The sequence below is a fragment of the Littorina saxatilis genome, linkage group LG12, assembly GCF_037325665.1.
Source record: "Littorina saxatilis isolate snail1 linkage group LG12, US_GU_Lsax_2.0, whole genome shotgun sequence".
NCBI lineage: Eukaryota > Metazoa > Mollusca > Gastropoda > Littorinimorpha > Littorinidae > Littorina > Littorina saxatilis.
This window is the reverse complement of record NC_090256.1, coordinates 57,710,533-57,738,437: the sequence shown is the minus strand read 5'-3', so window position 1 is coordinate 57,738,437 and position 27,905 is coordinate 57,710,533. Positions and strand designations below refer to the sequence as shown.

At 42.8% G+C, this 27,905-nt stretch overlaps 2 protein-coding genes across 3 annotated transcripts in view; one reads left to right on the top strand and one right to left on the bottom strand.

Moving 5' to 3' along the window:
• Window positions 1-27,308, bottom strand: LOC138982358 (leucine-rich repeat-containing protein 46-like). The gene is made up of 6 exons (XM_070355609.1): window positions 27,170-27,308; window positions 25,413-25,503; window positions 14,188-14,456; window positions 13,481-13,550; window positions 11,358-11,599; window positions 1-3,627 (listed from the first exon to the last, which is right to left on the bottom strand). The coding sequence occupies exons 1-6, from the start codon at window positions 27,216-27,218 to the stop codon at window positions 3,476-3,478; spliced, it is 873 nt and encodes a 290-aa protein (XP_070211710.1). The 5' UTR covers window positions 27,219-27,308; the 3' UTR covers window positions 1-3,475.
• LOC138982361 (S-acyl fatty acid synthase thioesterase, medium chain-like) overlaps window positions 27,262-27,905 on the top strand; it is a 36,955-nt gene continuing 36,311 nt past the window's right edge. The window contains exon 1 of one of the 2 annotated variants that reach the window (XM_070355615.1): window positions 27,262-27,381. The gene's annotated coding sequence lies outside the window, so the exon portion shown is untranslated. Of the gene's footprint in view, window positions 27,503-27,905 lie in introns of both variants that reach the window. The other variant, XM_070355614.1, reaches the window with a different exon arrangement.

Here is a 27,905-nt window from a genome sequence, read left to right as displayed (position 1 = left end):
TACAATTTTTTTCTTTAATTATAAGATTAGATTCTTTCGGATAAAAATATACTTTGATGAAACATGCTGGAACAAAACACTTAAAGTTACTGGACCTGTCAATTCCAGGTGCATGGAGCCCCTAGGGCTTTCAGTCATGCCTAAGGCAGCTATCCGTTTGAAAAAATACCAAGTTTCATTGACTTTTATGCAAGGAGTCAGAAACTGCTAATTTTTTACAAAATAATTTTGGACTGCCTCCGAGCAGGCTTGAGTCACACTCGATCAGGCTCACATCAAGAACTAATTACGTCAAAAGCCTATACATGGGATTGGGAGTCTATTGGTCTCGGCGAGAGAGGGAGAATTCTTTCTGTTTTGGGTACTTTACGTCAAGAAATTGTGTGTGATGACGTAAACAAATTGTAAAAGATGGTATGTGGGTCCATTTTGGCATACCGCAAACAGCCTTGAGCCCCAAAACGTATTCATGGGAAATGTTAATTACATTTTTGCGGGAGATGCGAACTGGCAAACCACATACAGTTTGGCTGGCAACACTAAAGGTATGTAAAGGCATCTGTGAGAAAGTTGTGTCAAGTGTTTGACTGTTTATATCGTAATCTCAGACAAAAAGACAAACTGTTGCTTCAGCAATGCTGTAACCCCTGTGACCCCTGCACTGTCCCTTTAACCATGCATCTTTTTCTTTCTTTTTTTAAATGATGATACATCCTACATATCAATTCTTAATGGAATGAATTAATGTCACATACAAATAATGGGTAAATTGTTCAATTTTGCTGGAATAATAAAATGCGTCAGCGTTGAACAGCTCTAATATAACGCTACACAGATAAACACACAACCAATTTAAGCAACTGCTTCAATTTCTTTCTTAAAGAGTTCCCAACGAAGCAGTAAATTCAGCTGAATAATAATCTACATTTATATACTGTTCAAAAAAAGAAACGCATAGCTTGTAATATTTGGTTAATTTAGTTATATGGCTACAAGGATATCCACCAAACTGCAGAAAATGTTTATCTGGTCGTCGACCTTTCGTCCATTGCCACAAGTGAGCTCTGCACGTGACGCATGCGTTATCAGTGGCTACAATGTCAAAATTGCTCATTTGGCATGACCACTCGTCATGCTTCAGTGTAATCTCGTGAAACTCGGGGAATATTGAGCTCTCACCATGTCTTCCAAAACCCATAAAAGCGGATTGTTCGCCACAAAGAAATCAGACGACAATTCAGCGACGAAAGATGGCCCGATTGAGCAGAGAAGACCGCCAAATTGCATTGGGTCGTTTACAAGCAGGCCAAAGTCAAAGTGCAATCGCCAGGCACTTCCACGTGTCCCAGAGCACCATCAGTAGACTGTGGGTCAGGTTTCAAGCCACTGGCTCCGTTGCTGACTTGCCACGAGCGGGAAGACCAAGGGCGACAACTGCTGCTCACGACCGCTTCATACGGCTCCGCCACCTCCGGAATCGTTTCCTGTGCCTCATCTTCTGTCCAGGCTCTCCCCGGGCCACACCGATTATCGGACCAGACCGTGCGGAACCGCCTGCATGAAGCTGGTTTGAGAGCTCGCAGACCTCACAGAGGAGCTGTCCTCACCCGCCGCCATCGCCAGAACCGAGTGCAGTGGGGCAACCAGCACCTTCGCTGGACCGTCCGGAATCACTGGAAACACGTGTGGTTCAGCGACGAGTCCTACTTCCTGCTCCAGCGACATGATGGTCGGAGGAGGGTCTACCGGAGAGTAAACGAACGTTACGCGCCCAACTGTGTGGATGAGGCACCCGTTCATGGTGGTGGAGGCGTCATGGTGTGGGGGGCGATCAATACCGCTGGAAGGAGCACCCTGGTGCACGTCCAAGGGCGCATAACTGCCCAGCGATACGTGGAGGAAATTCTGCGCCCACACGCCCTTCCTCTTCTGGCTGACCAGGATGCCATATTCCAGCAGGACAACGCTCGCCCGCACACAGCACGACTCACCACCCAGTTCCTCACCGACCACCATGTCCAGGTGCTTCCCTGGCCATCCATGTCGCCAGACATGAACCCGATAGAACACCTCTGGGATGAATTGGACAGACGTGTGCGCAGGCGAGAAGAAGCGCCGGCAAATCACCGCGATCTATTGCAGGCACTTCAGGAGGAGTGGGACACCATCCCACAGCAAGATATCCGGCATCTGATCCAGTCCATGCCCAGAAGGTGCCGGGCAGTTGTTGCTGCTCAAGGCAGTCACACCCCCTACTGACTTGACAGCCTCGGCACCCAATCGTATTGATTGACTGATTGATTTGAAGATGCAAATGAACTGTGTGTGCATTCAACTGTGTCCATACCAAATTTCAAACAAATAATCTAAATATTGGATTTTCTGTTAATTTTTTCGAAAAATAAAACAAATTTGGCAAGTAGCAACTATGCGTTTCTTTTTTTGAACAGTATATAAATCACTGCCACAACATTCCACACGCAACTCCTTAACCTTCACCGGATCACGCTTTGGACTACACAGTCCAGATGATGTGGGTTGTGTACAACCCATACTTTCTAAAGAAGGATCCAACGTAAAAAGTATGGGTCATGCACGACCCGCGCCATCCAAATAGGGATAACTCTTTACCGCCTCTTTGCAGAGTATGGGTCGTACACGACACACGCCAGCCGAACAGGGATAAACACTGTAAAATGCCTTCTTTAATTCCATATGGGTCGTCCACGACCCACAGTATCGGGACTGTGTAGTTCAAATGACGTCATTATTTGTTTGTTTAAAAATATAAAAATTGGTTGATCGGAAGGTTCTAAGGTGTTTGAGGATTACATGAAGTCTCAATCAAAAACTCCCAATACTTTTAGAGATACAGACACTTTTGTGAGGCTCTGGGTCGTCCACGCAAGGCTCAATATTGCTTCATAGACTGTTCAAGCAGTGGGTTTGTGGAACGGTGTCGCAAGGTTACATACATGTAATAGCTCTCTTGAGTTTGACGTCTTTTTCTTGGGGAGAAAAACAGAGAAAGTGGGCTTTTATTTCTTTCAGTTTTATGCTTTGTACAAATCCAAAAACAAACAGACTGCCAACGTTCCAAAATTCAGAATCAAAAAACAATATTTATATATATTTGTATATGCTTTGTACAAACAAAAATGAAAGTATGTATTTGACATATTGTGTTGATGTCAATTTCAAAAGTAACTAAAAAAAATGCTTTCAGTTGCTTGTTGGCCCTCATTGAAAGTTATTCAAATTATGATTTCTCTCAATAAATAAAAAGGTCCATAACTGCACAATTCCATGCTTTCAGAAACACTTCCTACACCTTGATGAGACTTGTACCTATAAACCTGAACAAACATTATAAAAGAAGGCACAACAAAACCTTCACATGATCTGGACATGCACAGGCCCTTACATCCAGAAAGGAGATTCTCATTTGCAAGAACACAATGAAACAAAGCTATAATTATGTAGGTGCCTTTTGTTCCTGTTTGGGAGTTTTGTTTTTGATGCGTATGTTGTCCATCTCAATTTCACGGCAACGGTGAACCTGCAATGACTCCTCCAGGCGATTTTGTGAACGCAGCAACATCTCATTGGACAGATCCTGTATCCTCACTGCAATACAGCAAATAGACATTTCAGAGTCAGAACATCATATATTATGGGGATGACGAGGGTCAACCAGACTTGGATCACTTAACCTTTATCGAGCACCCCAGATTCCAGCCAGCATTACTTCCACTGCACCCACATTATTTTGCTTAGGCCAACAAAAAAATATAGGTGTGGTTAAGGTAACATAGCCAAAAAAAATAGGGTAGGAAGGTAGGCAATCACTTTTTTTTTTTTTTAACTTTTTTTTCTAATGTGTACATTAATTAAACCTACTTGACAGGGAAATAAGTGTGCGACTCGAGCGCTTTCGCTTTTATTGCGTTTTCTGCACTCGTTTTCTTGTTTTTGTGTGTATTTTTTTGACAAATGTAATAAAAAGTTATAGGGTCGGCCCCTAAAAATAGGGTAGGTCGGGTTACCGTAACCACACCTTTTTTTTTTAAGGCCTTACCTAGCATGAGAATAACACCCACTAACTTTGAACACTTACATCTTCTTTAAAACTGCACTAATAAGCATGAAACTAGCTGTGGTTGTGATGGGGTTATATTCAACATAAAAATATTTTTGTTTGCATGCATCATTTATTTTCTTAGCAATAAATACAAATTAAAAAAATGAAAAGGGGTTGTGGAGGCTAGTCCGTGGAATTTTGTGAAACTCCTTTGAACAGGTAATCATGTAGTTGATTATCCAACTTCTGAATCCTTAAATATCTATATAAATATAAGTGGATGTGTGGACCAGTGCATGTCATAGGACGATTTCTTTACTAGTTCGGTTAGCAACAGCAAGCAGAGAAAAGCTTTGATCTCCACTAGATCCACAAGTCGCCATTTCCGAACACACAGACTTTTTACGTCTTACAGCAGTCCCTGCAATGTACGGCCCCCGGCGTGAGCGGACACCTGACATGTACGGACACATTTGCTCGGCACCGAGTGTTTTCCTTCTATATTTGCCCCCCCTTAAACGGACACCTGCAAAACGTGGACGCGGACACTCATTTTCGGTCCCAACAGCAGGTCATACCTCCAATGTACGGACAGACCATCGTCAAATTTTCACCACAACAAAATCGATAACAGAGCAGTCCGGCTCTTGGTACAAAGATCACAGCCGCAATGGTGTGATGACAGTCACTGATAACTTGAGTGCACGTGTACCCATCGTGTTTCTGTGTGTAACCTCTTTCATTGACAAGATACTCTTGTTTCCCCTCAGCCTTGACCAGTGAGTCGGTTGCCTAATCTATGAACCCTTCAGTTGTCTTGCTTTTGTCAAAAGTTACGACACAGTCAACTGGTTTTGCTCTGAGTGAACAGTGCAGCTGGCCTCTGGTCACAGCCCCCAACAGTACATGGCTGGAGGGAGTGAGAGAGAGAAAGGGGGGGGGGGGGTGGAGGGTTAGCTGGCTAAACTCTGTGGGGTGTCCGGTGTCACCGCATGTCAGCAGGAAGAGCATTGGAGAGAAATAGAGAGGTGTACTCTTCCACACAATTTCCAAGCATCAGTTGTCACGGCTTGGGGTAGGCATTAGTGAGGGAGAGTGGGAGCTGTGTTATGTACAGTGTATTTCCGACTGAAGAGTGAAAAGTCACTGCCATGCCACATGATCGGCATGCAGTCAATAAAGCCAGACAAGAAACAAATAAATTACTTGATTATGACATGCAGCTCTATCTGCTGCTATTTATTCAAACTGGTTTTCAAGCTTATTCTTGCAAAGCATCTGCACACGCTCCTCTGTGCTGTGTTTGTGTGGCTGCTTTCGTATGTCAGTGCATGGTGAGTGTGTTCACTGCCTTGAGGATTTATTTTATCTCTTCTTTTCAACACTTTTCATACAAATCCTTTTTACAGAACGTTTAAAGAAGTATTAGGAGTTTATTGTTATTGTTTAGTAGCCACAAGAAGTGATTAGCATAGACTCAATCCTGTTGTTTGTGTGTCTCTGTGTGAGTGTATGGGGGAGGGTGTGGTGTGGTCACCCCTCCCGTGACCGGACACCTGCAATGTACGGACAGTTTTGCTATGGCCCAATTCCGTTCATGAGAGGGACTGCTGTAATTGTCACTGGCTTGCTTTGCACTGAATTTGAGTCAGTTTCTACGCATTGTCTCTTCGACAAGCAAGTCGAGCATTTGCTACGCAAAAAAAACACAGAAGAAAGTATCCAACATCAGTCAGATTATCGGTAATGTTTGCTGGTCCTGTCATTTCACGAAACTGGACCAGCCACTATTTTGTATCCATCTGCACTTTCGTAAATTCCGTTTCGCCACTGTCACTGTCATTTGAAGAACTGTCATTTTCTTCACCGTGATACACAGTTCATTGCGAAGATCTTCCTCAGTAAATCTTTCAGATTCCACGTACGATTTGTTGTCAAGAAACAACTCAAAAGAAAGTTTCAAACTCATCATCCTCCATCTTGCTTGTCGAAGCGCTAAAGTACGATTTAAAAACAAAAGCAGAAAACTTCGACGAAACTGACTCAAATTCAGCGCATAAGACACGACGAAATAACGGAAGGAAGTGAGCCTCGTTCTGGCTCAAGTACCGTTAAAAATACCGTTATTCTCGTATGCAAATACAAACGAGAATCGGATCATTCGAACACGCTTAGCACAGGTTCAGTATCTCGCCGCTGGTAGACAAGAGGGAAAGAAGGGATGGGCGCACAAAATCGCCACTAGGCGTGCTAAAGGTTAAATTGGGAGGTCATCAAACCCTAGAAGCGTGTAAAGTTTCAAAGCTCTGAGAAAAAAAACTACAGCTAGACAGACACTGCTCATTACTATGACTTACCGATTACTCAGGTGAGTCAAAAAATCAACAAGATTATACCAACGACGACGGCCCGGCTTTGGCTTACGGACTTACGTACTATGGCTCTGCGATTTCACCAGTTGTTTTTTTAGTATTTACACTATCTCACTCCAGCGATGGCAGATGGTGTCAAAGCGTTCTCCTTAAATGTTAGAGGACTCCGGAATACATCAAAACGCAAAAAGATATTTAGAATGTTAAAGGAAAAGAAATATGACATTGTATGTGTGCAAGAGTCGTACATAATGCCCGAAGATGCAGAGCAGTGGAAGAAAGAATGGGGTGGTGAGGTTGTGTACTGTGCTGGTACTCGTCATAGTAGAGGCCAGGTAATACTGGTGAGAAAACACTTTCCCCATGCATGGTCCACAGAAATAATTTCTGATAGAATTCTGATGGTAAAAGTTAACATTGGCACTAAAGAAATGGCTATCTTCAATGTGTACGCCCCGTGTAACTTAGCTGACACTAAACATTTTCTGACTTCTCTTTCAGATACAATTAGTGATTGTGATTGTGATCTTAAAGTAGTCTGCGGTGACTTTAACGCAGTGATGGACAATAAATTAGACATCATCGCAGGCGAAAATCACTCGCCAGCACTCGTTAAACTTTTCAACGACTTTGTTACTGAGTGCGAACTATGTGACGCGTGGCGGGTGCTAAACCCTCTATGCAAGGAATTCTCCTGGTCAAGAATCAGCAACGGCAAATTAACTGCAAGAAGACTCGACTACGTGTTTTTGAACGATGCTGCAATGGACAGTGTGTTGGAAACGGAGATTTACTCTGTTCCCTCCTCTGATCACAGGGGGGTGCTTGTGTCTTTAAAATGTTCCGAAGTGACCAGAGGTCCCGGCTTCTGGAAGTTCAACAACGCCTTGTTAAAGGACAGTGTATTCGTAGAAAGAATGAATAACCTTATTGACTCTTCCCTTCGCACAGACACACCAGAGAGTGCTGAGAACCGGTGGGAATTACTTAAGTTAGAGATAAGGGACGAAACTATTCAGTACAGCAAAAACCTGGCAGTTTTAAAGAAAAACAAGTATTTGCACTTACAAGATAAACTGGCACAGTGTGAATCATCACTTGCCAAACAACCGCTTGATGAAAATCTGCTTCGTAATCGCGAGGCACTGAAGTTTCAACTAGAAGTCTTTGAGCATGAACGCTTAAAAAGTGCCCAGACACGATCTAGAATGAAATGGATTGATGAAGGGGAAAAAAATACAAAGTACTTTTTAAACCTTGAAAAATCTCGAGCCAGTGCAAAATTGTTTCCCAGCATCAAGCTTGATAATGGCGATGTATTAGTCGATCAGTTTGACATACTGCAGGCTCAAAAACACTACTTTGAAAACAAATATGCGTACAGTGACAATAGCATCAACATTGATAACGATACAGATTCTTTTTTGCAAAATTGTGAAACCCCTCGTCTGACAGAGGAGGAGAAGAAAGTTTGTGAAGGTGAAATAAGTGTTGAAGAGGCCTCTAGGGCGCTAAGTAAGTTAAATAACGGCTCATCTCCTGGCACTGACGGTCTTACAACTGAATTTCTGAAATTTTTCTGGGTCAAGTTAAAGGGCCTTGTTGTTCACTCCTATAATGCGTCGTTTCAAAACGGTCACTTGTCGCACTCACAAACGGCGGCTGTGTTAACCCTTATTCATAAAGGGAAAAACCTCCCGAAAGACAAACTCTCTAACTGGAGGCCAATTTCACTGACAAATGCAGATTACAAAGTGTTAGCAAAATGTTTAGCGAATCGACTATGTACTGTTATAGATAGCGTTGTACACGAGGACCAGTTGGGTTATATAAAAGGTCGGAACGTTAGTACTCATTTAAGAACAATTGATGATGTAATTGAATATTTCAGACTTAAAGAAAAACCTGGTGTACTATTAGCACTCGATTTTCAGGCTGCTTTTGACTCTATTTCCAAACAAGAAGGGCAAAGCCCATACGACTCACATGCTTGACCTCGACCTTTAGGGTAACTAAACCTAGCAATGACATCATACACTAAGAACTGCTTTACACATTTTTTCTACCAAAATACATGTGACCCAAGGTCAAGGTCATCCAAGGTCATGCAACACAAAGCTGTTAATTCAAGACATAGGAAGTACAATGGTGCTTATTGGCTCTTTCTACCATGAGATATGGTCACTTTTAGTGGTTCACTACCTTATTTTGGTCACATTTCATAAGGGTCAAAGTGACCTTGACCTTGATCATATGTGACCAAATGTGTCTCATGATGAAAGCATAACATGTGCCCCACATAATTTTTAAGTTTGAAACAGTTATCTTCCATAGTTCAGGGTCAAGGTCACTTCAAAATATGTATACAATCCAACTTTGAAGAGCTCCTGTGACCTTGACCTTGAAGCAAGGTAAACCAAACTGGTATCAAAAGATGGGGCTTACTTCGCCCTATATATCATATGTAGGTGAGGTATTCAATCTCAAAAACTTCAGAGAAAATGGGAAAAATGTGAAAAATAGCTGTTTTTTAGGCAACATTTATGGCCCCTGCGACCTTGACCTTGAAGCAAGGTCAAGATGCTATGTATGTTTTTTGGGGCCTTGTCATCATACACCATCTTGCCAAATTTGGTACTGATAGACTGAATAGTGTCCAAGAAATATCCAACGTTAAAGTTTTCCGGACGTCCGGACGTCCGGACGTCCGGACGGACGGACGGACGGACGACTCGGGTGAGTACATAGACTCACTTTTGCTTCGCATGTGAGTCAAAAATACATGCTTAGTGCCTTTAGAAGGCTAGGCTTCGGTCTAGACTTTGTTCAGTGGGTCCAAGTTCTGTTTGCTAATACAAGAAGTTGTATTGGCTATAACGGGTGGCTTTCCGAAGACTTTGAAGTGAATTCCGGGATTCGTCAGGGGTGTCCTTTCTCACCTCTGGCCTTCGTGATCGGTGTAGAACTTCTAGCGATTCGTTTTAGACAGAGTGTAGAGCTAAAAGGGCTAAACGTAGCAGACAACATATTAAAAGTATTGTTATATGCTGATGACATCACCATGTTTCTAAGAGACGAAGAAGACATTAACTGTGTTTTGGAAATACTGGAGCAATTTACTTTAATATCATGTCTTAAGTTAAACATGCACAAGTCCGAAATGATGTTGATTGGTTCCAAAAGAAATGAAAACATGGATGATTTTGGCTTTAAACGCGTAAACCAGATAAAAATCTTAGGAGTTTACTTCTCAAACGCTAAAAGCGCATCCGAAATTGAGATGAACTGGCAAGAAAAAATCGCTAAAGTTAAAAGAATAATTCTAAACTGGGAAAAACGAAATCTGGGTATTCTCGGAAAAATCTGCGTAATTAAGAGTTTTTTGTTATCACAGTTTGTGTATGTGTTACAGTCCATCTGCTTGCCAGATAAGGTGCTGAAAGAAATCAACACTCTACTGTATAGGTTTTTGTGGAGGAAACGGGACTGTAATAAGAAAGCATTTGAAAAGGTGAAAAGGGTAGTAGTCAACAGTAACACAGACCAGGGCGGGGTAAATATGATAGATATCAAGGTGATGCAAGACTCATTCCTGTGTCAATGGTTTATTAAACTGTCGAGTAAGGATGTGAATGGCACGTGGACATGGATACCAAGAGGAACATTTCAATCTTTTGGAAGGAACTTAGCTTGTTTTAGTACTACTATAGGAACAAAAAAATTCAAAGGCTTTCATCAGATTAAGTCTGTTTTTTGGCAACGTGTTGCCTCGACATGGCTAGACTATAGTAAAACTCCATGGCATGGATCGTTAAAAATGACGTGTCTTTGGAATAATAGTGGTATAATCTACCAGAATCAGGTTATTTATTACCAGAAATGGGCTCAGAAAGGGTTTACATATGTGAATGATGTGTTGCACAACAATACTATTATGCCATTTGAAATGGTAAATGAAATTTTAGGGCCCTCGCCAAATCTCTATCTGGAATACTTGGTCGTTAGAGCCGCTGTCTCCAGATACTTGAGAAACAACCCAGAGTTTGTGACATCTGATATTAACGAACAACACTATTTAGCCTTTAACGGTACGAACCATATGACTGCAAACCTGATTAGGCAATTTATTGTAAAGACGAAGTATTCCACTCCCTGTTCTGTCTTATTTTGGAAAAATACATTTAATTTTGACGTCAATGAAACATGCTGGTCTATAGCAAAAAACGCAACAAAAGAATCAAGACTACGAGAATTGCACTGGAAAATTGTTCACAACATCTATCCCACAAACATTCTTCTACAAAAAATGGGACTGTCCGACAGTGAATATTGTCCATACTGCACACATGAAAGAGACTACATCGAACATTTTTTCTATGATTGTAGTAAAGTTAAGCCTTTATGGAAACACGTCGAAAACACTATACTAGATAAAACTGGTGTACGTGTTAAACTTAACGCAAAATCTGTACTACTTGGGGTTGTTTGTGTTGAAAATGCAGGCAACGTGTGTCTAGATATCATTAACCATTTAGTTCTTATTGCTAAAATGTGCATTAGCAAATTTAGATATGGTACTCCCGTAAATTTAACATTCATGTTTGAAAATGAAATGAAACTTCGTGTTTCATAATACCCTTTACACTATGCACTTTTTTCATAATTGCAAAATTTGAAAATAAAGGCGTTGTCCACACAAAAAAAGAAGAAAAAAAAACAACTCCATTATGACACCGCCACAAACAACACTTAAGTCAACCCAAACACAGACATATGTAAAACAATAACCAACAAAAAAAAAAAGAAAAAAAAAAAAAAAAAAAAAAAATCAACAAGATTATACAGTTGATTGATCAAAAAGAAAAAGAGCAGCTTAAACTTAAAGATTAATTAAATCAACTCACCTTCAATGTCAGGCAGCCTGCTCCTGTATCCTGTGAAAGGTGCTGTGGGCTCTGCAGCCTCTGCAAACAACCCTGTTCCGACCCCTGTCAATCTTTCATCAGACTCGTCATTGTCTGATATGTTATCGTCATCCCCCTCTTCCTCGCTGGAGATATGGAAGCCCACCTCGTGTTTCTCGAGTCTGCTGACCTCCTCTCCGTCCAGCTGTTTCAGGCTGGCCAGGTCCTGCACGATGCGACCCCTGGAGTAAAAACAACCACGGGTAAACTTTTGAAAAAATCTTTTTCTTATTGAAATCCACGTGTTGAATGTAACTGACACATTTTTATACAAAGGTGCTGCAAGAAAAAGCACATACATCATTTTCTGATGTACTATCCCAACTGCAAACTTCCCATAATATAAAACCAGTAAAATATGGATGTATTATCCAAATTGCAAACTCCCTGAAATACAAATGCAATAAAATTCATGATAGAAAACATTAAAGGCACAGTAAGCCTCCCGTAAACCATCACAGATACTGTCAGGCTTTTACACACAGTACAAACACCCTTTCGTTTAAACACTCACTGCTTGAGAACATCCTAGGTGCCCTACGTAAAGAGCGAGCAATTTTCAAAGAATTTATTTTCATGGACCCTCTGAAAAGCAAATCTGAGGTGCCTTGTTTAGGCGCTAAAACTAACTTTTAAAATCTAGATAATAAATTGACAGCTTGTTACACAAACATTCTTAAATCATAAAAGAATTCCTTTTTCATCAAGACAAGATCAGTACATTCGAAGTTTTGAAAGTTTGAAAAAAGAAAAGCCCGGAAACGTGTCACGCAAACCGTCTTTCTCGTAGCAGACGACGGTTCTGCCTCGCGCCCGTTCCTCTGAACAGTCAACTGTCATCGCTCTAGTTCGTGTGAATCGCAGCCATTTGTTGCATTTAGATTCAGAGGTACACAATAACGTGCTATTGCAGATGAGCTTACAGCGAGTCCCATTGAAATCACAAACTGACAACTACATTGTGAAAAAAGGAAACTGGATCACACGGGATATCACACGGGTTCGCGATGGCTCAGGGGTAAGATAAACCACGCAAATATAAGTTCTTTGAAAATTGCTCGCTCTTTATTACGGAGGGCACCAAGGATGTTCAAAAGCAGTGAGTGTGTAAATGAAAGGGTGTTTGTACTGTGTGTAAAAGCCTGACAGTATAGTATCTCTGATGGTTTACAGGAGGCTTACTGTGCCTTTAAAGGCTTTGCATATCATAATTTTTGTTATGTTTATGTAGCTCTTGGCGTTTGGTTTGTAGCTTTTCAATAAGCAGTTTTGATTATCCATCCTTTGTATTCAGCAGCGAAAAGATACACTTCCCCCCTCGACGGGCGAAGTGGCGCAGTGGTAAGACGTAGGCCTCCTAATCGGGAGGTCGTGAGTTCGAATCCCGGTCGCTGCCGCCTGGTGGGTTAAGAGTGGAGATTTTTCCGATCTCCCAGGTCAACTTATGTGCAGACCTGCTAGTGACTTAACCCCTTTCGTGTGTACACGCAAGCACAAGACCAAGTGCGCACCGAAAAGATCCTGTAATCCATGTCGGAGTCCGGTGGGTTATGGAAACACGAAAATACCAAGCGTGCCTACCCAACGAAAGCGGAGTGAAGCTGACTATGCTCTCAGAGTATAGTGTGGGGAACCCAAATGGGCATACGAGCTCACACGTCACCATAATTTCTGGAACGCTGAAGAAGAAGAACTTCCCCCCTCAAGACATTTCTTTTTGCTGAAATAATACATGTCTTATGTTTTCATAACAAATAACACTTTTGTATACCCTGGTCTACATATATATATATATATATATATCAAAAATACTACACAGCAATACATGTACCTTGTTATCCCCAGTACCACTGAATACTAAGTGTTTCAATGAAATGAGCTCTGCTCTTGTATTTTGTGTTGAACTTGCAGCCTATATATATGGCAGCTTGCTGTTGCAGAGACCACAATTTTTGTTTGGTTTTGTATAATGTGTGTAAATACTGGAATATATATTAGAAAAAAACTTGTTCAAGAGAGTACTGTTTGAAAAGGACAGTTATTCAAACTCTAACTCAACAGACCTGTAGTCAGGCTTGTCACAACATGGGTTCCCATGCAGATTCAGTATGATTAATGACTGTGGAAATTCATCTGAAAAAAGAACAAAAGCACTACTAAAATTTAAGTGAGCAATTAGTACTGTACAATAAATGCACTAAGCAGACCTGGGAACCCTACGATTTCGCCGTATTTTGTACGCATGATTGTCTGGAATACGGTCAGTGAAAAAAAAAAGACGAAAAAAATTCCTGGACTACTAATGTCTTCACAAGCGCATCCCGAAGCTGATCCGGTATTTTGACACATGATAACAGTTTTTGTCAGTAAACATTGAAAGAAGCATTTGTTTTAAATGTATTGGTAAACTTAATTAACGGTGCGACGGACACAAGTGAAGCATGTTTGAATCATGGATGTTCAAATGCTGTGTGGAGTACGCCCATTTTTTTGAAAATACACCAAGTTTGTTTAATAATACTCCAAGAGCAAAACAGGGGTTAAATTCCCAGGTCTGACTAAGGTATAAATAAATCAACACAATGGAAATTCTTATAACCAGGAGTCAGCCCAAAATAACATGTTGACATCCTAGCTTGCACTACAGGAGAGAAAAATTCTAAATGAAGAGACTGGTGTGGTTTTCCAGTGCATTCAAGGCAATACTTCACCTATGTCAATATAATCTAGGCAATGCCAAAGCACCTCATCAGTATCAAAAGCATCTCACCAATGTCAAAGTCTTCAATAGCATTGTCAGACAGATCCAGAAATAGCAAACGGCTCAGGTGCTTCAGGTTTTCCACAGTCTTAATCCGGTTCCCCGCCAGCATCAGAAACTGCAGGTTGGGCAGACATTCCAGGTTCTGAATCCAGGTGATGCGATTCTGCTGCAGGTAGATATTGGTGACCTTTGAGCCCAGGAGCTCCAGGCTATCTATCTGTCCGATGTTCTCCCGATCCAGACGCAAATGGCTGATCTCGTTCAGTCCTTCAATTCTGCAACAAAAGTATAGTACACTAAGAAGATTCTTTCTTAAACTATTTAGGTAAATCATACCACATTTGGCTTGTACACTCTGTCAAATCAGTTACAAGGTCGCAGCCAGTGGCGGGACTTAAAAGTATATTAAGGTATATTATAAAATATTAAGGTAATAAGTTGTCCAATGCGAGCTATAGTATCTTTTTGGGGGGTTCGGTAGACATACACATTTTATGTCTTTTTCATCCTAGATTATGGAAAATGAAAAACCTCAAAGCTAACCTTGTTCTTGTTTGTGCTACATTATTTGCCTTTTTGTATATATATGGCGCAACAAAAAAACAGAAACAAAACAAATAATGTAAGAATTGTCAACAGTAACGAACATTTTGGAAGCAAAACTGAGCCAAAAGCAATATAAGCTGCAGGAAGTGGGAGTTTTTGAAGTTAATGTATGTGGTAGCTTATATAAGAAACAAAAATGGCATCACCCCCCCCCCCCCCCCCCCCCCAAATTTTGTTTTTTGTGCGTGTGAATTACAACTACCTATCAGTAAACAATGATAACTTTTCTAAAACACAAGCCATCTAAGAGTCATTTTATATCCGATCACACATTGTAAGTGCATTGCATCGCATGCTTTAAGCATCATGTTCAGAGAGTAAAAACTCGAAAGGTTTGCTTTTCTTATCGAAACCAAAAACCAACATAGCAACGATCAGATGTTCTGTCAGGTTAACGTACAAGACCAATTATGCATTTATGTAAACTCTGACTGAATACTACTGAAGAACTCGCATTGGTTGAAGAATGGAAAAATTCATTCTGAACGTTAAATAATGTTCAAATCTCTCTCTCTCTCTCTCTCTCTCTCTCTCTCTCTCTCTCTCTCTCTCTCTTTCTCTCTCTCTCCCCGCCTCCCCTCACGTCTCTACCATACCCCAGTAGCCAAGCGAGCACTGACTAATCATTTACAGATTTCGGTGAAACATAAAACATTATCAGCATGCAAATAACTAAACACGTACAAACAGAACACAACTGACTGCATGACTGTGAGTCATTGATCGATGTCTAGTTTAAAAGGTGCCTGTGCGGCTTCTTGATGGTTGTCAGTGTCCATTTGCTTAGCTGTCTGGCTAGTATTTACAGCGCCTAATCTGTAATAACATGGCCACAAGCTTGACATTCAATGTCACAGCTGAACATATTTTTCGTATTAAGTTATGGTTTGTCAAGAGTCACCATAAAATGTTCTGCCTTTAAGAGTCAAATCTTCAATCTATGTCTTCAATACTCGACGACTCAAAATCAATAATAATTGAAAATACCAAGGGCTTTAGATGTCAACAACAGATCATTAGCGGGGTACCCATGTGGAATAATAACAAGTACAAGCTTAAATCCAACACAACACAGGGTAAAATGGCAATAATATATTTATTCAAACTTGAATACATATACAACAACATACATCAACACTGTGAACAATCAATCGACCATTCGCCCTGTTAGACACAACATTCACTCTCACACTTTCACCTTAAAGGTGGTCGTCTACATTTTTGCTTTTTTTCAATAATCTTATGGTTAGATTTCGCTAAAAAGTTATGTCAGATGATGAATGAACCATGGGGGAAAAAGTTATAGAAAAAAAAATATATGTAAAAAAAGATTTTATTTTTGGGTAGCGTGACTCACGCTTCCAATATTTTGTTTTCTGTTTGCTGAGAACATGTGCTTTGCCTAAAAATACTGACCAATCAAATTCATGTCACTATGCTTATAGCCACGCCCAAACAAGTGCAGCAACAGTTTGACACTGGAGCGCTGTCCACACTTTTTTTAAACGCACGAAATGCACAGGATATGAGAGGAGTTTTGCGCTTGGCATTTTCCAAATAAGGATATCCTACTATGAGTACTACGCTGGAATACTACAATGAATTTTCAAACGGCTACACTGAGGGCCCCAAAGGGTTTAAAATCGTGATCGTGATTGGCGTTTTTTTACCTTTCTGTGACCGTGATTGCCGAAATTTCCATTTCTGTGATCGTGATGGGACTTTGCCCGTGATCCGTGATGACAAAAAAATCAAGTCTCGTGATCGTGATCGTCATTTGTTTTCGTGATCGTGATGGGCATTATTGCAAAGCATTTTATTTTCAACGTACATTTTTCACAGCTGTAATATTCTATGATCCTCTATTCGTCAAGGAGCCAATCCCGATTGAAGGGGAAGCAACAACACATTCAGAAATATGATTTTGACAGCGATTGCTTCCCTTTAAAAGAACCAATCACACACAAAAAGAGATCCAATCAGAAGGCAAATTGCAAAAGTCTGCCAAACTTCATCCAATGGAAGGGCTTCGTGCAAAAGTTTTGAGTGCATTCAGTCAAATTCGAATTCGAAGATCAAAAATGGCGTGCAGCGGTACTGTCATCGAACTTCTGTTATATTTTGTGGATTCAAGCCAGATCAAAGCAGGCGGCGAGAATGCCTTCCTTGGCGGAAAGGTCAGGCTACGGGTCGGTCTTTCCGAAGACGAAATATCAAGGTATGTTGATCTATGTTGCTCTATGACTGTTCTGAATGTAGGCAAAGATCTTGAAATTTGTTCAAGATCTTTGAGTTTGAGTGAGATCATTGACATTGTCGACATTGCCACGTCCGGCTGTCACTCGCTCAGTGTGACCTCGACTGGTTCGAGATCGAGTCTGCGTGTAGCCAAAACCGAAACTAGAAATGTGTTTTTCATCCCAGCAACGTGGACACGCTTGGCATACATTCTAATTGTCGCTTCTTTGCATTAAGCTTGGATTTATTTTAGCGCCTGTAAACTTTAATATCAACAATGGGTTAAATTCAGAAACAATGGCGGGGCCGAGACGTGCCAGTTTGGGTCACTTGATCCTCATGTCAAAGACGATCAAAGTCATGTTCGTTGGGGATTTTGTCAGGCATGCTACTTTTCCGGTAATTGCCGGAAATCCGATAAAGCCGTTTCCAAAATCCGGTAAAGTCAAATTTATTCCGGTGAAGTTGAACAATTTCCGCAAAAACGATCCATGTGAATATCGCGCAACGCGACCGGGCGCCGGTCTCAATGAAGCCAGCGCACAGTAGTGTTGTTTTCACCAGTTTGGAGGTGTGTTGAATGGTGGTGGGGGGAGGCTAAAATGGGATTTTTAACAAGATCACAACACTATTACAGCCCTGAAAATTATGCCCAGAATGCACCAGATTGCACAGTTTTAACCGTTTTTTGAAAAAATGTCCGGGGGGGCATGCCCCCGGACCCCCCTAGTTGGCTCGCCTGCTTTGCAGGCTCAGGCTTGTGGCTTCGCCACTGGCACTGCGCGCTTCTTTCAGGTAAAACCATTTCTTTTCAAGGCCATGAAACCAGGCGATGGTGTACCTCAAATTGTATGGCAAAGTTGAAAATAAAGAACCCATCACACATACATGTACTTTAATTTCAATCCACCCAATAGTTTTTGAGAAAATGGGTTTACAAGCTTTAGCTCTGGAAATGTGAAATTGTGCAAGTATATATTCATGTGTGTGAGTGAGGGTGTGGGAGTTGAATGTGTATGAGTGTAGAGAGAGAGAGAGAGAGAGAGAGAGAGAGAGAGAGAGAGAGAGAGAGAGAGAGAGAGAGAGAGAGAGAGAGAGAGAGAGAGAGAGAGAAAACAATGAAAACAACATTCTTGTTACTGATTATGTATTTCTATGTGTGTATGAAAGAGAATTAAAAAAAAAATAATAAAAAAGTGCAACAGTTCTCACTTTGTGTTGAATAAACAATAGATCCAGAGGAGCGAATTACTGTGTGGTTGTGTTTACTTTGACACTGACGTGCTTTCTGTACATGCAACTTTTACCGTGACCGTGATTTGCCACTGGTGTTCGTGATCGTGAAAACAAAAATCAAGGTAACTGTGATCGTGAAAGCTAAAATTTCCCTTCCCGTGATCGTGATGATACCCCCCCTTTGGGGCCCTCTACACTGGCTTCGTCTTTCCTGATCGAAAGGGGGTGTATTGTTGATATTTGTAGATAATAGACTCTGCATTTTAATGGTCAAATGGCGATTTCGGTATAAAAATGTAGACAAGGACCTTTAATAATATAATACTTAGAAATAAACCATGACTAGAGTTTAAAAGTTCACGCCCGCAGGCACTGTCCGTGGCTAGGCAAGACAAGAAGCTCACGCACATCATGTAAGACAGGAGAAAGTAAAATAAGGTACATTAAGCAGGCGAAAACAGTCACTTGGTGTGAAGAAAGAGAGCGTAAGGAACAGCGAGGGGAGAAAAGGAGAGGCAATACAAAATCTGGCGACGAGCTGACAGATAGCGTCTGTCGGATGTTGTGAGTGTGGGTGCGCGCGCGACCACATCTGACACAACATCCGGTGGAGCGAGCCAGGCTGACGACAGCAATCGTCTGCTACACACGGTGCCACAACCTCTGTGCTGCGCCGATTTAAAAACAGCTTTAATAAAAGCTGAGTCTTAAATCCAACACAACACAGGGTAAAATGGCAATAATATATTTATTCAAACTTGAATAAATATACAACAACATACATCAACACAACAATCAATCGACCATTCGCCCTGTTAGACACAACATTCACTCTCACACTTTCACCTTAATATAATACTAAGAAATAAACCATGACTAGAGTTTAAAAGTTCACGCCCGCAGGCACTGTCCAACCCGTTAGTGGGAAGTATGGGGGAAACTTAAAATTAACGAGTTAGACTTTGGGAGAAGGGAAAGGGAAGCTGCAGCAGACGGCTTGAGGTACTGGAAGATGCAGTCACTACGCCAATCCCTGAGGAGTTTAATCACATGGAGGGGAACGCCTGACTGCAGCAACCAGGTGGCGCCCCCGCGACGAAGGCTGTGGGTGGAGAAGTCAGCTCGCGGGAGACCGAGGGCGACGAGGTGGCCGGTTAGGAGCCGGCGGACGGAAGTCACTGATGGAGTGAAGATGGAGCCCCCCGCTTCGTGGCTGAAGAGGGGGAGGTGACTGGGGACCGCGCTGGCTAGGGAAAGAAAGTGCTGTAAAGCAGTGACAGGACACAGGGAGTGCCCTGCATAGCGTGGCAGGACTGCTGTGTGCACTCTCTCCCTGAACTGGATGGTCTTGGAGCGACGGATGGTGAGGGCAGCGCCATTGTCCGTGAAGGAGATGTCACCCCGGGTGATGGTTAGGGCGCCGCTGGTAGAGGAGGCGACGGCACTGACCCGTAAGAGGCCAAAGAAGCAAGTGGACAAGATGGCCCACAAGGAAGCGTCCTGGAGAAGGCTGAGGTCTAGGCGGGCTTTGATGCGGGACAGGAGGGAGGGGGAGAAGGGAAGCTTAAAGGCTGATGCACTGCCTTTAACACGCTTGATGGCTGTAAGGAGAGACCGCAGCCTGAAGTTCTGCTCGAGGGGGTTAGGGAGATCGCAGTCAAGGTGGAGAATGCGGATAATGTTCAGATACTGCCTGACGGAAGAGGGGGCGAGGATGCGGGGAAGGTAGGCCGCATATCGACACAAGGCGGTTGACGTTGCTGGGATAGGGGGGGTGTCAGTAAGGGCGGCAGAACCTCAGGTAGGCCTGGAGATGCGAGCGGTACGTCTGTTGAGATGACGGAGCGAACAGGTGAGATCGCAGCTGGTAGATTTCTTGGTCCAGGCTAAGTGTCAAGGATCGGGCTGCGTAACCTGGAAAGTAGATAGAAGAGGGAATTAGGGGACATGTGGGCCGCAAAATGCAGAGGGAAAGTCAACATAGGGCGAGGGAAGGTGGAGAAAAGGGAGACCAGACGCTCAGGCTGTCCTGGCAGGTGAAGGCGGGAGATGGCGTCAGGGATATGGTTGTCAGCGTCCGGGATGTGGATGGCGGAGACGGTGATATCCAGCGCGATGGCTAGCGAGCTGAGTTGGCGCAGGAGGCGGGCAGCAGGGGAGCAGGAAGAGGTGCCCTTGGTAAGCATGGCTTGGGCGGCGGAGTTGTCCGTGACAATAACAACGTGGCGACGTTGCAGCTGCGGGGCCCAGCGGTGAAGGGCGCTGACGGTGATAGCCAGCTCCTTAACATTGATGTGGGCCGAGGCGAGGTGCGGGCTGTCAGGCAGCCAGGCGGTGTAATACCAGTCTCCTTGGCAGAAAGCTCCGCCGGCGTCAGCACTGGCATCACAACTCACATCACAACTCACAGTCACTGTGGGACGGCGGTCCCAGATGCGACGGCGAAGGGAGGGGATTTGGAGGACGGCGGTCCACCAGTCAAGGTCTTCAAGCAGGGGCTGGACTCTTACTTTGTAGTGGTCAGCTTTGATGTTCGTAATGGTGTCAAAGATGCGTCGGACGTGAGTACGACCCCAAGGGATGACGTTTGAGGCCCAGCTGAGTTTTCCTGCCAGCCGTTGCAGCTGTTTACGGGTGAGGCGGGCTTTCTGCCAACAGCGCTGAAGATGGGCTATCTTCTTCTTCTTCTTCTTCTGCGTTCGTGGGCTGAAACTCCCACGTACACTCGTGTTTTTTGCACGAGTGGAATTTTACGTGTATGACCGTTTTCACCCCGCCATTAAGGCAGCCATACGCCGCTTTCGGAGGAAGCATGCTGGATATTTTCGTGTTTCTATAACCCACCGAACTCTGACATGGATTACAGGATCTTTTCCGTGCGCACTTGGTCTTGTGCTTGCGTGTACACACGAAGGGGGATAAGCCACTAGCAGGTCTGCACATAAGTTGACCTGGGAGATCGGAAAAATCTCCACACTTAACCCACCAGGCGGCCGCGACCGGGATTCGAACCCTCGACCTTCCGATTAAGAGGCCGACGTCTTACCACCCCGCCACAGCGCCCGTCGATGGGCTATCAAATTGGTGGTCTTGACGGTGTCCAGAGAAAGAATGCCCGACTTGCGAGTTGATGGTTACACCCAGGAAGGTCACTTCCATCGACGGTCCCTCCACCTTTTCCCAGGCGATGCCGAAGCCCAAAGAGCAAAGGAGACCTATGACAGAGTTCAAAGCAGCCTGACATTCACCGAAGGTAGGGGCGCAGATGAAAAAATCGTCGAGGTATACGACGACAGCGTCAAAGCCCTGTCGTCGCAGGTGATGCCGGATAGACTGCGTGAGGCGATGAAATATGGCAGGGGCTTTTCTGGCGCCAAAAGGAAGACGAGAGTTGCGTAGGAAAGTCGGGGCACTGTCACCATCAAAAGTCCAGTGAAGGCCTGTCCACTGAGTGGAGGAGGGGTGGATTCGGACTGAGCGATAAGCGCTTTTAAGATCGACTTTTGCCATGAAACAGTCCTGTGTTAGTAATTCAACCGCATCCTGGAAGTGGACAGGGTCCTTGGTGGCGTGGGCGTTGAGACAGTCAGGGGAGGGCGAGCCGAGGTCGTGGATGAGCCGCACCCCACCCTGGGGTTTTGGTATAGCACTCAAGGGGCTGGTGATGAGAGGGGGTGAGTCCAAAATAGAGAAGCGGCCTTCGGCTAGTTCAACTCGAATCTACTTTTCCACTACCTTGCGCGTGTCTGCGGAAGTGGCAGACCTGTAGTTGGGTGGGTGGTGAGGCTGATCCAGTGTGGGACGGGCGGAAGGGTGTGGTAGATCGTCCGTGAGGTGAAAACCATCACGGATGCCCTGTAGCAGGTAATGAGCGTCTTCGTCACCCGCCAGGAGTTCCTGCCAGCATGAGAGCTTGTCGGAAATAGAGGTGAATGTCAGTGAGGGGGGATTTTCTGTCTGTTGCGGTGTAGCAGGGGGGTGACCAGGGGATGGGGTACGGGTCAGAGGAGTGCCTGGCAGGCGACTCAGTGGGTTTTTTAGGTTTCTGAAGCGTGGGAGCGCTCAGGATGTGCGGGGGAGAGGCAGGACAGGCAGGCATGGACATATGTGCACGTCTTTATGGAGCATCCTTGCCTGTTAACGGATGCAGATGGGGCGGCCTGAGCTGTCAGTTTTCTGATGGGGACGTTTCGGGGGAGGGGCCCTTTCTGCTGGCCGCAGGAGTAAGGTCATAAGGTAGGGTGACTCAGTTGTCCAGGGAAGGTTTCGCTGGGCCTGCTCTTTTCGGAATTCCCGATCAAAAAGCAGGACTGACGCCCAGGAGAATACCTGCGCCATCTGGGAGATGCGAGCGAGGTAGGCGAGATATTCGTCCAAGGTTTGGCGATCAGTCTTGTCAATCCATATCATTTCCTCATGTATTTTTAGGGCTGCTTCAAAATATTGAGGGACGGTGACTTTGTCAAGGGGTGTCTTCTTTTCCGCTATGGCCAGGCGACTATCTACCATCGCCAGATAGTCAACGCTTCCATTTTCAGCGCGGGAGGAAGCTTGAGCAGTATTTAGAGAGATGAAGTGAGATATATCTCTAGGCTTACCTCCCGTCTGGTGGTGGGAGTGGTCTGTGTTGTTGGCGGTGACAGATGGGTCAGAAGAGGGGAGGGCACCCAAAAGATCGAGAAAGTCCGTGGCGACTGCATGTGACTGTGGCTGGGCTCGCTGTTGCTCTCTTTGCGGGCCTATTTCGCTGACCACTCTCTGTTTGGTCCTCACTGTCACGTTCTCTGGTGTTGGCTTCGGGACCGTGGTTCGCGGAGTAGCCTCAGTTTGCTGATTGGTAGTGTGACGAGAGGTAGAAGCCGAATCAGTGTCTGGTCGCTGGAGCATTCTGATAAGAGATTTCAGCTAGAGGCAGAACAGAAAACGTGTCCACCAAGTTGGGAGTCAAGAGTTCAAGCGATTGCTGAGAGTGAAACCCCAGGATTTCAAGGTGCGCAGCAGTGGCCGGAGCGATCTCAAACTCTTCGAATGTTTGCATCATAGAATCGTCCGTGAGAGCCATTGGAAGATAATGAAGATCTAAAAAAAACGCAATACAAAATCTGGCGACGAGCTGACAGATAGCGTCTGTCGGATGTTGTGAGAGTGTGGGTGCGCGCGCGACCACATCTGACGCAACATCCAGTGGAGCGAGCCAGGCTGACGAAAGCAATCGTCAGCTACACACGATGCCACAACCTCTGTGCTGTGCCGATTTAAAAACAGCTTTAATAAAACCTGAGTCTTAATGTCATATCCTATTTATTTTTTAAAGCGCAGTTCCTCACATAACGCTTTGGCTCGCCATCTCAAATTTGGCTCGAGTACTTTTACATGAAAAAGACATTCCCTTTCTTTAGACACATGGCAAAAATAACACTTTGAATGCTTTCCTGCTGAATGGGAATTCATTTTATTGCATTTCTACGCCGAGAAGCCACTGCAGTGGATGCATGTTTATCTCGTGTAAAAGACTAACCAGGTCTGAGATGGTTAACCAAACTTTTTCATGGGAGTTATCATGCATTTGAGTCGATCGAATGACCCTTGAAGTATGAAGTCGACGTTAGTTTACTTTTTTTTCATTCAATCAATAAAGAAAGTCAGTTCTGCTATTATACCAAACATTCAATGATTTGTTTTTCCTGTCACCAATCACGTGTGTCTATACTAATGCATCACAGTGATGGTATCACATGATAACCATTAGTGTGTGTGTAGGGGGCGGGGGGGGGGGGGGAGGTTTTTTTTTTACTATAAACCCATCGCACCCACCTATAACACTTTCTCTTTTATTCCAAATGCACCCAACCCTCAATTTACTAATTTACCCATCCAACAAAACACTACACATATATTATTAAATGTTTTCAAAGTGAAACATGACATATAGCTTACTCTCTACGATCAGAAAAACGCTTGTATTATGTAACATGACTTGTGGTATCTTTCGTTGTTTTCTTGTTCGTACATTTTATAAAAAATGAACGCAGCCTAAGAGTGCTCATTCTTTTGCAAAATAAGTCAGCCTTTTAAGTCTCAAGGGATTCATGAAAGTAACTGCATGTTTGTCCACACCATCAACATATGTGCAGCGTAATGTTAGATTGTTTGCAAATGAAAATGTAATTTTTGAGTTTCAGGACTTCACTACTCACAGATCTACAAAGACAGGCATTTAAAAAAAAAAAAAGTAAAACACACGGCCGTATATTTTTCTTTGCTGTTTTTGAGACTATCAAAGGCAATAACAACAGCATTTGGTCCATGACATTGCGTATCACAACAACAGTCACTTACATTATTTTCATGTTTCTGTTTTTGTTTCGGTTCATCTTACCATGTTGATGTTTATATCTTCTGGATACAAATTTAACAGAGCAGGGGCGTTTCTTTGCATGATCAATCTTTACTAATCCACACAAAATGCGAGTGATGTAAAATATGCAGTGTCAAATAACACAAATCGAAAAAAATATTAATAATGAGGTTCTTAATTACCACATGTTTTAATTTTGTCTACAGGTATCTATGGATGCAGCCTAGCCCCTATGTGCCTTCTTTGTGCACGTATAAAACGCAAAGCTTGATTGGATGATGTCATCGTGCACAAATCAAACGAAGTCTGATTGGCTGGTGTGAAAGGTCGTCAAGAGAGAATACTCCTTCTCGTGCACTTTTTTTCAAACCGCGGTTAGCTCCCTTCGGTAGCTGAATATTTCGGAACCTCCCTCAATAAACCCCGGCCCCTACAAAAACCCGAACTTTTTTCTTTGAGGTCTTTGATTGTATACATGTATTGAGTATAACTTTGTCATCACACATTCTAAATTTTGTTAAGTCCCCGCACACTGCACACACGGTGAAACAATAGCTCTCTCCTGTAAATGGCTTAGACTATGGAATTGGAGTATATGTCCCTGTTATTAATATATTGAAGAATGCAATTACTGTACTCTTGAGATCCCTTTCAGTAGCTTGGTGGTTTGTCTGGTGCGCACATTGGTATACATGGGTGAACATAATTGGTGCTCTGACTCAGTTGTGTGTTGACAAAGTCCCTTAGCTCATGCAGAGGTAAATGTTGATGTGTGATAAAGTCAAATGCTTACACTTGTTCTTGACTCCAGGATTCGGCTTCTTTCGGCAGATGTCTTTTGACAATCAGATGCAGTGACAAGCGCACTGGTCGAACTTCTGGGACTGAAACAATCCAACGGCATACAAATGCCATTAGCATGTTCTGTTTTAAATGAGCATAATCTAGATTTAGAAAGTGACGTCAAATACCAAAAGAAAAGTAACTTTTTATGATCCATTCAGTGTTAAATCTCACACTGGGGGTTATGTTGAACTTTAGCGTTGTAAATTCAGGGACATTTTTCAACTGCAATCTAAGAGTAATTAAGACTCTGATTTTGAAGAACTCGCTCTTGTAAATGTAAGCATAAAAAGTAATACATGTACAAGTTATACCATTCAAGTTAAACACAAAGAATGAACTGCAGCGCTGAAAGTCCACGAAATGGGGCACTTCTCATAATTTACTAGCCAGAGAGCAAATTTTTTTGTTCTTACTCGCCAAACCACCCATTTGTTTCAGCAACTTTACTCGCATTTGGCGAGTAGATTTACATTTCTACTTGCCATTTACATGTTTCTACTCGCCAGGGCGAATAAAATACTCGCCATTTTCAGGCCTGAACTGTATAGATGTGTTTCATTTACATGGGGTTTATAAGGAAAACGTCTGGGCACTCACGAAGGGAGACAACTATATATATACACATATACAACACAATAAAAAGTCCAATACCAAGCCAGAATGTCGCATCTTTTTAAAAATCCAAATTTTCGGCCCGCAGCAAAATAATTTAAGATTGAGGCTTAAATGTTAAATGTTACTAAATCTAGAATATGCTCATTTAAAACAGAACATGCTATATGTATATATATACGTCGATCTTACATATATATTCGACATATATGCAAAGAAAGACAACCGTCGCAGTTATTTTAATCGATCAAATGACCAAATTAATTAAGTATGCTTAATTTGGGGGCTTAATACATCAATTAATTCCACAAGAATTATTCTTTGCTTTGCAATAAAGACATTTAAGCCTCAATCTTAAATGTTGTTATGTCGGGCGAACGATGTACCCCTGTATTCTGAATTGGTTTATTCCTATTCAGCATGTTACTGTGTCACCATTTTGTCTGGAATTGGTGCAGCCTATTTGGGTTATTCTCAGACAGCTTAGTCTGGAAGCAAACATCCTGGATGTTTACACCAGCACAGAACTTGTTGCACAATTTTCCAGCTCTAGTTTTCTTCTAATTTGCTAGCTATACCAGTCGCTTTGCTTTTGCTCGATCTACAACAGTAGTCCTAGCAGTTTCAATTTTAAACCTGCACCCACCTATCACCAGTGCTGGACTGATCGTGTAACCTCTGCGAACGCCAAGAAGAAGAAGAAGAAACCACCCACCCACCCTGCTATAGGTTATAACCTTATAAGGATTGCTTAAATTAATTAAGTATGCTTAATTTGGGGGCTTAATACATCAATTAATTCCACAAGATATATTCTTTGCTTTGCAATAACTTAATCAGTGCCTTCTGTCAAAAATAAGTAAAAATTGCCACTGGATTGAGAGCTATAATTTACAATTCTAAAGTTCAACATTACCGTACCGGGCTAAATCGGGATGATTCCTGTTAATTCTTCAATTAAAGTGGCACAGTATCTTACAGAGAATAAAACTGTAAAACACTAAAACACAAATTTTACCTTGCCCCTAGCAACGCAATGCTATCCTGAGTTACTTGAATTTGTTATACCCCTTGCTATCTACGATTCCTCACCATTTTCAGGAGAGGTTTCTATATCTCCGTCATCTGGAAGCTTGTCCATTTCCACTATTTACATGTAGAGCTTTTTCGTCCTATTTCAACATCACTGCCTCTTCCGCACGCTGGTGTGAAAGCATTTTGATGTCCTCACTTTTTGATCTTCCGCAGAGAAGACTGAGCAACGGTAGTTACCTCCCATCTGAGTTGAGAACATCATCAGAATCGTAAGTGATAATTTTCCTATTCGTGCGGAATGTTCACATCACACATCACACTAACGGCATTGGCTTGATGATTTGATTCAGACGACAGAAGGTGTGCACTGTGAATAGTGCACAAAGAGCAGTAAGTTCACGTTTAGCTTTACTTTCTGTTTGGGTTTTAGCACAATGATCTATCTTGTTATGTAGCCGTTCATCTCCAAAACTTTTCTCTTTAATTGTCTAAATATGCGCCAAATGACATGATGGTTTATGCTGTTTGCAATATGCATGGTTTGTTTTATTAAATTGATGTTCTATATTTATAAACAGTGCACACAGCAGTAGGTAGAACGATTATCCTCACTTCTGGATGATCGGGTTTTACTTTATTTTTATATTTTACTTTGATTATTTTTGTTACATTCATTGTTTTTGTTCATTGTTTAACAATGGAAACAGAAATGTGCATCAAATTTACGAAAGCAACACTCGAGCAACACTCGATCAGTTAAATAGCAAATCAGAAATGTGATAATAACTGCAGT

What these genes read in the sequence shown, in the direction of transcription:
- LOC138982358 (XM_070355609.1), bottom strand. Translation starts at nt 27,218, where the DNA reads ATGGACAAGCTTCCAGATGACGGAGATATAGAAACCTCTCCTGAAAAT. An exon ending in AGAAACCTCTCCTGAAAATG is followed by an intron (nt 25,504 to 27,169) that starts GTGAGGAATCGT and finishes GGATTGTTTCAG; the next exon opens with TCCCAGAAGTTCGACCAGTG. An exon ending in TCCTGGAGTCAAGAACAAGT is followed by an intron (nt 14,457 to 25,412) that starts GTAAGCATTTGA and finishes CTTTTGTTGCAG; the next exon opens with AATTGAAGGACTGAACGAGA.